The sequence below is a fragment of the Apodemus sylvaticus genome, chromosome 23 (assembly GCF_947179515.1).
Source record: "Apodemus sylvaticus chromosome 23, mApoSyl1.1, whole genome shotgun sequence".
Lineage (NCBI taxonomy): Eukaryota > Metazoa > Chordata > Mammalia > Rodentia > Muridae > Apodemus > Apodemus sylvaticus.
In genome coordinates, this window is record NC_067494.1 from 26,317,581 (window position 1) to 26,328,496 (window position 10,916).

At 45.5% G+C, this 10,916-nt stretch overlaps 1 protein-coding gene across 4 annotated transcripts in view; it reads left to right on the forward strand.

The window, feature by feature from the left end:
- Stx11 (syntaxin 11) overlaps positions 1-6,082 on the forward strand; it is a 29,060-nt gene extending 22,978 nt beyond the window's left edge. For all 4 annotated transcript variants that reach the window (XM_052169363.1, XM_052169362.1, XM_052169360.1 and 1 more), the window contains one exon: positions 1,243-6,082. In XM_052169363.1, coding sequence (XP_052025323.1) covers positions 1,248-2,111 — 864 coding nt within the window. In that variant the 5' untranslated portion in view covers positions 1,243-1,247 and the 3' untranslated portion in view covers positions 2,112-6,082. The remainder of the gene's footprint in view (positions 1-1,242) is intronic.
- The last annotated feature ends 4,834 nt before the right edge of the window (positions 6,083-10,916 follow it).

Sequence of the window (10,916 nt, forward strand, 5' to 3'; positions counted from 1 at the left end):
GTCCTCCTGTCTGTGTAATCCCTAGGCTGGGATTACCAGTGTGCCCTGCCACACCCAGCTTATAAACAGCTGCTGGAGGATCGGGGTTCTCTGAGCCATCCCTCCCACACACACGTTACAGCGTTTGCTTTATTCATTCCTTCATTTATTTGCTTATTTCTTTTGAGACAGTGTCTCAATATGTATCCTTGGCTAGGATGGAACTCACTATGTAGACCAGGCTGGCCTCCAGTCTACAGAAATCTGCCAGTCTTTGCCTTTGGGTCAAAGGCATTTCCTTTCATTTTTTGTTTGTTTCATGTGTGTGCAAGAGTCTGTGTGTGTGTGTGTGTGTGTGTGTATGTGTGTCCCCGTCTGTCCATCCGTCCGTCTGTCTGTCTGTCTGTATTTGGGTATGTGCACATGAGTGCAGCTGACAAAGAAGCCCAGATGAAGGTATTGGATCACCTGGAGTCACGGGCAGTTGCGAGTGCTCGCTGAAGCTAACACTCGCTGATTTGGTTAGACTGGCCCCGGTTAGTACAGCAGACTTGAGTGCTGAGAATTACACATAGGTCCTCAGCAAAAGCAGAACCTCATCTTAAGTGCCCCAGGCCTACGTCATGACATGACATTTTAAAGAGACAAATACTTAAAGCCAACTTAACATTGTTTATTTTTGAGACAAGGTCTCTTTCTGTAGAACTCGTTGTGTAGACCAGGCTGGTCTCCAACTTACTGACACCCACCTGCCTCTGCCTCTCTAGTACTGAGATTAAAAGTATGGCCACCACATAGGCTAAAAGTTGTACTAAGTACAACAGAGTCTGTTGTACTTACTAGTGACAACTAGCCACAAACTGGAGAGCCGTTTGGTGTTTTTCTCAAAGCCTTGTAAGCTGTCTTAATTGAAAAGTTTGCAAACCTTTCTGGGTTTTATTCCTCCTGTCTGTGTGCCGAATTCACGGTGGCGAAACAAAAACCAAGCAAAAGAAATTGTTTCCCTAAGCAATCTAAAAGTTTAAATTGCCGATTGAACTGGGGGCGCCTGTGATACTGAACTGCAGAGTATAGAGGCTGTGAGACGTAACCGAGGGTCTGAGTCACGGTATTTCTTCTAAGTAAAATGTCACAGGGCATTTGCCGCTTAAATGCACGCACGGAAAGGGAATTAGGAGCAAGTTCCTTACTTTGGGTTTCAACCCCTCTGAATGCACCGATCTGACAGTCATTAAAGGATCCTAACGGCTGTTTTTATTGTAGGCAAAATGAAGGACCGGCTTGCAGAGCTTCAGGAATTGTCCAGGAGCTATGACCAGCAATTCCCAGATGGGGACGATGACTTTGACGCTCCTCATGAGGACATCGTGTTCGAGACCGACCACATCCTGGAGTCCTTGTACCGGGTCATCCAGGACATCCAGGATGAAAACCAGCTGCTTCTGATCGACGTGAGACGCCTGGGGAGGCAGAACGTCCGCTTCCTCACGTCTATGCGGCGCCTCAGCAGCATCAAGCGCGACACCAACTCCATCGCCAAGGCCATCAAGACCCGGGGCGAGGGTATCCACCAGAAGCTGCGCTCCATGAAGGAACTGAGCGAGCAGGCAGAGGCCCGGCACGGCGAGCACTCGGCGGTGGCTCGCATCTCACACGCGCAGTACAGCGCGCTGGCCCTCGCCTTCCAGCAGGCCATGTACGAGTACAACCAGGCCGAGATGAAACAGCGCGACAACTGCAAGATCCGCATCCAGCGGCAGCTGGAGATCATGGGCAAGGACGTGTCGGGCGAGCAGATCGAGGACATGTTCGAGCAGGGCAAATGGGATGTGTTCTCCGAGAACCTGCTGGCCGACGTGAAGGGCGCGCGGGCGGCGCTCAACGAGATCGAGAGCCGCCACCGCGAGCTCCTGCGGCTCGAGGGTCGCATTCGCGACGTGCACGAGCTCTTCCTGCAGATGGCTGTGCTGCTGGAGAAGCAGGCGGACACGCTGAACGTCATCGAGCTCAACGTGCAGAAGACCCTCGACTACACGGGCGAGGCCAAGGCGCAGGTGCGCAAGGCGGTGCAGTACAAGAAGAAGAACCCCTGCAGGACCATCTGCTGCTTCTGTTGCCCCTGTGTCAACTAGCAGCTGGCTTGGGCCTCCGAGGCACGTGCCATGTGGGAAATATGTCCAGGATGCCAACCAAAGCCATCCTGCACTGCGCCGAGAGAGGGTCCCAATGCCCTGCAGAATTGGGTGCATAGAGAAAGTGGAGTCGGGATGCAAGATTTTGGAACCCAGCACCTGCCTATAAGGGATGGTTGTTAGCATCCAATGGCTCCTTAATGTAGGCAGATTTCCACTGGCGTTGTGTGATGTCATTACAAAATACATAGCACTCAGCTTCACAGGGAGGGACTAATGTCACGGCTAAGATCTGTGTCTTGAAGTCTAAAGGAGAAAGCCAAGAGAACATATGCTAATAACATGAGCCCATCATCAAAAGTTGACTTATTTTATCCTCTCTGGAACGTTCCTCGGTGCTATCCGATTTTGAGTGACATTCACTTCAGTATTCCTTACTTCTGTTTCGAGTAACCTTTGACCTTAGACAGACCGGATGCCATTCACTTCTGATTATCTATTTATGTTGTGTGAACACCTTCCCTCAGCCCCATCCCCCCACGCATTAACCCGCACTGGACACTGGTTCCTTATCTCTCTCACCTTTTATAACCCCACCAGTTTATATATGAATATTTTTTAAGCACCAAATATTGGACAAGCACTCAAGTTGAACTTTGTATTAGTCACATGTTATGGATTTTTCACAGATAACATTTATTTAAAAATTTATCTTTGTACTTCATTTCATATGAATATGGGTGTAAATCTTCACTCGCACATGTACTTTAATGGCCAATTGGACTGACTTTGCTTTTAGAAATTCTGTATATAAACAATAAGAGCTGGGTTTTTTTTTTTTTGTTTGTTTTTGTCTTTTTTTTTTTTGTGAGTGTCAGATGGTCCTGAGTGTATTTCATTCCTGTCTGTGCCGTCCAGTTTGGGTCTAACTTTATTTTGAACAACTGTGTGCTGTCATTAATAAAGATAAGAGAGGAAGGTTGAAAACTTGTGAAACAACTAGAGATACTAAAGCAAGGTTCTTGGAAATAGTAATTTACCTTACTGAGAGCCATTTCTTACTCCATTAGAGCGGAGAGAATTGAAGTAAAATCTTGTTTTTCAAATAAGTTTAGTAAATATGACGTTATAGCTGTCTCTCTTTTTTAAAAGATTTATTTATTTATTCTATGTAAATACACTGTAGCTGTCTTCAGACACACCAGAAGAGGTCATCAGATCTCATTACAGATGGTTGTGAGCTACAATGTGGTTGCTGGGATTTGAACTCAGGACCTTTGGAAGAACAGTCAGTGCCCTTAACCGCTGAGCCATCTCTCCAGCCCCCTAACTGTCTCTTTTTATATTTATATCTTGACCCACTGAACCTAAATTGATTGTCTTTTTCGATTATTGGTAAACTGTCTCCCACCTAACCATAATATCTGCATGGAATGCTAAACAAAGTTGTTGTTGTTGTTGTTGGATTTGGTTTTTTCTCTGTATAGCTCTGGCTGTCCTGGAACTCACTCTGTAGACCAGGCTGGTCTCAAACTCAAAAATCCACCTGCCTCTGCCTCCCAGAGTGCTGGGATTATAGGCGTGTGCCACCACCACCCAGCTTAAAGTTTTTACAGCCATGTAGAAACTGCTAAGGTTTTAAAGATTTTCTTTCACTTGAAGATGTTCGAGACCCTGTTTCAGGCAGTAGTTACCACGCCTGTGTGTGTCTTCTGAATCCACTCTCAACTGCTGGTTTTAACACATGAGTGATTTCCGTGGAAAGTCCTGTATCCTGAGTTCATAAGAAAGTTCATAAGAAGAAAGAGGAGCGGGGAGTCTTTGGGGCCTGTGGATCAGCTCCTGAGGGAGAAAACCCAGCCTTTGCCGTTTCTCTCTTTACAGTTTGACGTGACTGTACACGTGGAACAGCCAGGCTCTCCTTCAACTCTGCCCAGTGTCTTTATCACCTAACTACTGCGATGTTCCTCTTTCTCTAAGAGAGAGGGGGAGTTCCCACGTGGCCCCAGTGACCTCATTAAAGGAACCGTCTGTAAATTTAACATACATGACCTCTGGAAAGATTTTCTTTCTTTCTTTTTTAGACCCATTATGAAAATAAACAGCTTTCTGTGTGTGCAGAATTTTTTTTCAAGACATAGTCTTACTATACAGCCCCAGCTGACTTGGTACTCACTGTGTAGACCAGGCTGCCCTTAAACTCACAGGCATATCCTCCTGTCTCAGCCTCCTAAGAGCTGAGATCAAAGTCATGTGCCACAACACCAGGGTAGAGCACTTTGCCCTAAGTAATCCTAAGGACTCATCTGTGCTAGCTATTCCATTCTGCTTGCTTCTAGTAGACTGTTGTTCCGTCCTGTCCTGTCCTGTCCTGTCCTGTCCTGTCCCCTCCCCCCCCCCAAGGCATGAATCACAGTCTCCAGGTGGAGTTCTAGGAAGTCATCCAGGCCTGCAACACAGACTTCAGGGGAAGGCATCAGTTGCCTGGAACCTATGGTAAAAAAGAGAACTGACTCCTGCAAATTGTAGACACACACAAACACACAAACACACACACACACACTGCCTTCTGCTTTTAGGTAACATGCATTCTGTTATTGTATTTTTCTTCCTTCCATTAGGATCTTTTCCTCTGCTCTTTATTTACTTATGAAACATAGACACAGGCACACAACACAACACACACACACACACACACACACACGAAGAGAATTTAAATACAGACTCTGGATATGACAGAAAGCATGTGTTCATCTTGCTGAGTCTGGTTTATCTGAGGTTTGTTTGTTGTTTGTTTTTGACCCAGGGTTTCTCTATGTGGCCCTCAGTGTCCTCAAACTCACTATATAGACCAGGCTGGATGCAAATTCACAAAGATTTGCCTGTTCCCGCTTTCTGAGTCCCGGCCTGAGTCTGGCTTGTTTCATTTAGCATATCAATCTCTACTGTCATCCATTTAAAAAAAAGTCATGATTTCTTTTTCTTCATGACTGAATAAAATCCCACTGTGTGTAGTGTCACATTCTCTTTATGTCTATCTATTAGTAGACATCTAGGCTGGCTATTTTTCTGGCTATTGTGAATAGTAAAGCAACAAACACAGACATTCAAGTATCCATGTTTGCTTAGAGTGTGTGTTCCACCATGGTTTAGGTATGGGTGATGATTGATCTTGGTTGTTGACTTGACTGGATCCCAAGCAACTGTAGGTATGGGCAGCACCTTCTGATGAAGCCCGGGCAAAAGGAAATGTAAGAAGGAAACTTTTGCCTGCTTGCCTTCACTCTTGCATGCAAGTCCATCCACTCTGTTGTTGCTACTGCTGCTGTTACATTCCTTGGCTGGTATCTTAGCCCAGCTCCTTCAGGCTGCCTATGTAGATTTCCAATGGCTCTCCAGGAGTACCCCAGCCCTTCAGCACCAGGCTGGAACTACTGAGACACTCAGTCTTATGATCAGACAGCTACTGGATTCTCAGTCCTTCTGGTTTGAAGCAGCCATGGTTGGATTACTCAGACCATGTCATGTAATCCAAGCTAAGAAATCCTCTATTCTATCAGTACACTGGATCATACGGTAGTTCTAGTTTCAATTTTTTTCAGTTACATTAATGTTGATGTGTGCTGGTGCAGCTTACCTGGCCGCCATTAGGGTGAAAAGCTTCATCTGCATCCCCACATCCTCACAAGCATCTGTTGATGTTCGTTTCCTTCGTGATAGGCATTCTGACAAGGGTAAGAGACTATCAAAATGGTTTTACTTTGTGTTTCCCTGGTGGCCAAGAATGATAAATACTTCTTCAAATATTTACAGGTCATTTGTATTTAATGTTGGAGAACTCCCTATTCGATTCCTTAGTCTGTTTCTTTACTGTATAATTTAGAATTTTGATTTAATTTGGAATTTAATTTCTGCATCCCTGATAACTTCGTGACTGATATACAGTTGACAAATATTATTTTCTCCTTCTATAGGCTGACTCTTCACTTCATTGACTTTTTGGTGCTGTTTTTTCCCCTTTGTGTACTTTTTAATTCATTGACAGATTGATATGTATATATAATGAATTTTATTCATTGTTCCTCACCATTACTCTCTTATTTTACTCCCAACAAGCCCTTAAAAAAAGCCTTTATCCCAAGGTACACTGGTGTGAGGGTGTCAGATCCCCTAGAACTAGAGTTACAGATAGCTATATGCTGTTGTGTAGGAACTGAGAATCAAACACAGGTCCTCTGGAAGAGCAGCCAGTGCTCTTTACCACTGAGCCATCACTCTAGTCCCCAAAAAGTCCTTTCTTGCTTCCATGTATTGTGTGTGTGACCAACTGAGTGCAAAGAGGTTTCCCGTGTGAGCATGGCAAAGAAAGAAAGAAAGGAAGGAAGGAAGGAAGGAAGGAAGGAAGGAAGAAAGAGAAAGAAAGAAAGAAAGAAAGAAAGAAAGAAAGAAAGAAAGAAAGAAAGAAAGAAAGAAAGAAAGAAAGAAGAAAGAAAGCCTAAGAGAAGAGAAAAGAGAAACCCCTTCCTCAGGATTGCAGGAATGAGAGGGATCAGGGACACAGCATGAGACCAAGGCCCCCAGAACTGACTGACCAGAACTCACTCATTCACAGGGACCTGCAGAGATCAGGCAGCCTGTTGGGTCCCATCTGGGTCCTCTGCATATATGCTGTCACTGAGCAGCTTGGTGTTCTACTGCGGGACTCCTAACAACCGGAGCAGGGGCCATCCCTGACTCTTTTGCCTGCTTGTGGGTTGGGTAGCCTCCTCCAGCCTCGGTGTGATGATGTGTGCCTGGTCTTACCTTAGCTTGTCATGCCGTGTTTGGTTTATGTCCCTGCTCCTTTTTGAAGGGAGGCAGAGTGGGCGAGTGGAGAGGGGGAGAGGAGAGGTGGGAGAGAGATACTTGGGGTAGGAGAGATAGGGAAAGCTGTGATCAGAATGTAATAGATGAGAGAAGAATAGAAAACAAAAAAATTGAAAAATACCCTTTCTCTAGACAACATTAGCTGTCACTCCTAAGAGAGAGAGTTTTTTTACAACACTCCTCCCCAACCTCTGGCTGTTAGAACCTTTCCTTCTCCACTTCCCAGATGGTCCCTGAGCGTTGGGAGGGGGGCGGGCGGGCATATTGGTTTGAATGAGAAATTGCTCCCTGTTAGTCTTAGGCATTCGAGCATTTGCTTTCCAGCCGGAGGCACCTTTTCCAAAGGTTTGGACGGGGCAGCCTTGCTAGAGGAAGTATATCACTAGGGGTGGGCCCCAGCCTTGTGGGAACTTCTAATTTAGTCTCTTCATCGTGTTTGTGGTTGAGAATGTGGCCTCTCAGCTTCCTACTCTAGATCCCAAGTCTACTGCTTGTGCCACACCTTCCCCAACATGATAAATTCTTACCCCTCTGGACAGGTAAGTCAACATAAACTCTGTCTTCCATAAGTAGTTTTTGGTCGTGGTGTTTCATGACAACCATAGAAAAGTAATACGGTGGAAGGTGATAGAGATGTCTTGTTTGGGGTCAGTCTAGGGGACAAAGGGAGCAGAGATGAAAAGCAAGGGGTTAAACCCCCATCTCTCCCTCCTTCTCCCCCCCCCTCCGTGAGTACATACTGTGAGTGATCACACCAGGACCGGCTATCAGGAGGCAGATCGTCTTTACTTAGGGTGATTCAAGGCTTATAAAGTTCTGGTGGACTGAGGGTAGAGGAACATCCAGGATGGACAAAAATCAATAGCTGAGAGCTGAGGGCACCTAAATGCCTCATTAGCATGGGGAAGCATTTCAGGAATCTCAGGTGCTAGGCAAACAGGTTCTTATGAGAAAGGAAATTGATCCTGCAACCTAACTAAGGCTAGGTGACATCCCTCAGGTAGAGGCATGTATGTGGGCTTAGAATTCCCCAGACAAAATCAGAGATGGAGAAGCCCCACTAATGAAGGGAGTCTCCCGTTACTCCAGGAGCCCAGCGGCTATCCAGTCAACAGCTGGCTTCAACCTTAAATAACAGAGCTTTCACGCACATCACTTTGACAAATGATGTATTTCTATATTAACTACTGTGTACTAGAGAAAGAACTTCTCTAATAAAGGTTGAGAGCAGCACTAATTATGCATATAGTTAACTATTTATAAAACAGTTTGATATCCTGCCCAGAGTAAAGCAATAGTTGTAGGTTGCGCCCTGTGCGGCAGGCCCTGTGACCTCCCAGCTACGGGACCTTGGCCAGGTTTAAAGTTCCAGGCATGAGTTCTTTTCTGTGTAGTGATTCTTAAATCTAAGCATAGAGTCGTTGGTTAGACTGATAATATCTATGCGACTATTAAACCAGCAATCGGTATTTTAGTTCACAGGGGACACAGTTGGGTAATACTGTTGGTGATTATCTCACCTAGAAAACTGCAAAGCCCCCTTCCAATTCTATGAAAGCCAGCCAGCAGGGAGGAGACTTGTAGCTGAGTTCCAGCAGGGAGGAGACTTTTAACTGATTGCAGCTTGTTATCTCTGTGTCTTGTGACCAAAGTGAGTAGCATCTTCAGCAATAAGGGTCTTTTCATCAAGTTCTATTGGGCAACCGAGAGTGATATCAATAGTCTATACTGTGTGGGAAATCTTTGGGAGCCCCCCCCCATACAACAACTCACAGGGAAGTATCTCCACCCAGCACAGGAAATTTTGTTTCATAACCTATGGCTTCTGAAAGTATTAACTGTTGGTATTCTGTCTAAGCTCCACCCCACACTTACCTGGCAACAGCCAGGTATGCCCCACCCCATAGACCTGGCCCACTATAAAAGGGGTTGCTTGCCCCTCCTCTCTCTCTCTCTCTCTCTCTCTCTCTCTCTCTCTCTCTCTCTCTCTCTCTCTCTCATCCCACTCTCACCTCTCTGCCCCTTGGGCTCTCCTCCCCTCCCCCTCTCTCCACGTGGTCATGGCCATCCTTCACTACTCTTTACTCTCTCTCTCTCTCTCTCCCCCCTCCCCTCACCCCCATCTCTCTGCCTTTCTCTACCACTAACTCCTAACCTCTACCTTGAATAAACTCTATTCTATACCATGTCTGTGTGGGTGTGGTCCCTCAGGGGGAAGAGGTGCTTGGGCAGGGGCCCGTCTGGGCACCCCCTTCCCCACACCGATGTGCCACACTCCCTTAACCCCCATTCTCTCCTCTTAAGCCCCCTTCATTGGTTGCATTGGCCCTTCATTTGGACTTTCATTAACCGCCCTCCCATGTAAAGTACCTCAACTCAAACTACTGTTTCTTTTTAAAATAACGTATGTATTTGCGTATTTTTCCTATGTGTGTCTGTGTACTGTGTGTACCCGTAGAGTCTGGAAAAAGATGTCAGATCCCCTGGAAGTGAAGTTGCAGGTCGATGTGAGAGGCCACGTAGGTGCTAGGAATTGAACCCGGTCCTCTGAAAGAGCACCCAATGCTCTTACCCATTGAGCCACATCCTCCTTCACTTTTTAATTTAAATTACATATTTTTACTACTCTTATAAAGTAGTAAGTTTCCATATAACAGTTCATATATCTTGTTGTTAGGTATTCCTCCCCTACCCTCTGCAAACATACCTGGTCTGGTCTGTTGTGCAGTGTCTTAATTTTATGTAGTCCCACTTGTCCTTCCGAGCCATGGTCAGCCAAATCATTGGTGATGTTTTATTATGTGTGTGTTTTTTAAATTCATTTCACTCTTTCAAATATTTTTTAAAATCTCAGCTTCCTTGCTCTTCCATGTGCCCCCCCCCACGGGTTGTTCTCAGAGCTAACGACATATCCGAGACCTTCTAACACACAAAGGAATGAGGTTGGTTAAGCTCATAGATATGGAAGCTGAGGTACCAGATTGAGCAGCCTCAAAGCTGACCCTCTAGTAAAAGCTTTGTGCTGTTCCACGCATAGCAGAACACGGAAAGAAAGGGACAAAAGGGATAATATTCTTTATAAAAATAAAGAATTTAAAAATAACAACCCTATTTTCTGGATTAGCAATAACCAATTCAGCGAAGAAGAAGAAGAAGAAGAAGAAGAAGAAGAAGAAGAAGAAGAAGAAGAAGAGGAGGAGGAGGAGGAGGAGGAGGAGGAGGAGGAGGAGGAGGAGGAGGAGGAGGAGGAGGAGGAGGAGGAGGACGACGACGACGACGACGAGGACGACGAGGACGACGAGGACGACGACGAGGACGACGAGGACGAGGAGAACGAAGAGGAGGAAGAGGAAGGAAGGAAGGAAGGAAGGAAGGAAGGAAAGAACAAAGGAACGAAGGAAGGAAGGAAGGAAGAAGAAGGCGAACTCATTTCTGCATGAAAAACATAGGGCGGGGCCTGGAGAGATGGCTCAGAAGTTAAGAGCTCTGACTTCTCTTCCAGAGTTCCTGAGCTCAACTCCCAGCAACCACAGGGTGGTTCACAACCATCTGTAATAGGATCTGATGCCCTCTTCTGGTGTGTCATATACTGTGTGTGTGTGTGTGTGTGTGTATACTCATATACATAAAATTAAATAAATAAATCTTTTTTTAAAACCCATATTTTGGACTGGTGAGATTGCTCAGGGGTTAAGAACACTGATTGCTCTTCCAAAGGTCCTGAATTTGAATCCCAGCAACCACATGGTGGCTTAAAACCAGCTATAATGAGATCTGACACCTTCTGGTGGATAAAGACAGCTACGATGTACTTACATATAATAATAAATAAAAAAATTTAAAACCCATGTCTTTTTTAAAAAAATGAAAAACATGGGTCTGATCATGGTAGTTCTACCCTGGCAACTCAAACATGTCCTACCAGGCCATCTCCTGATA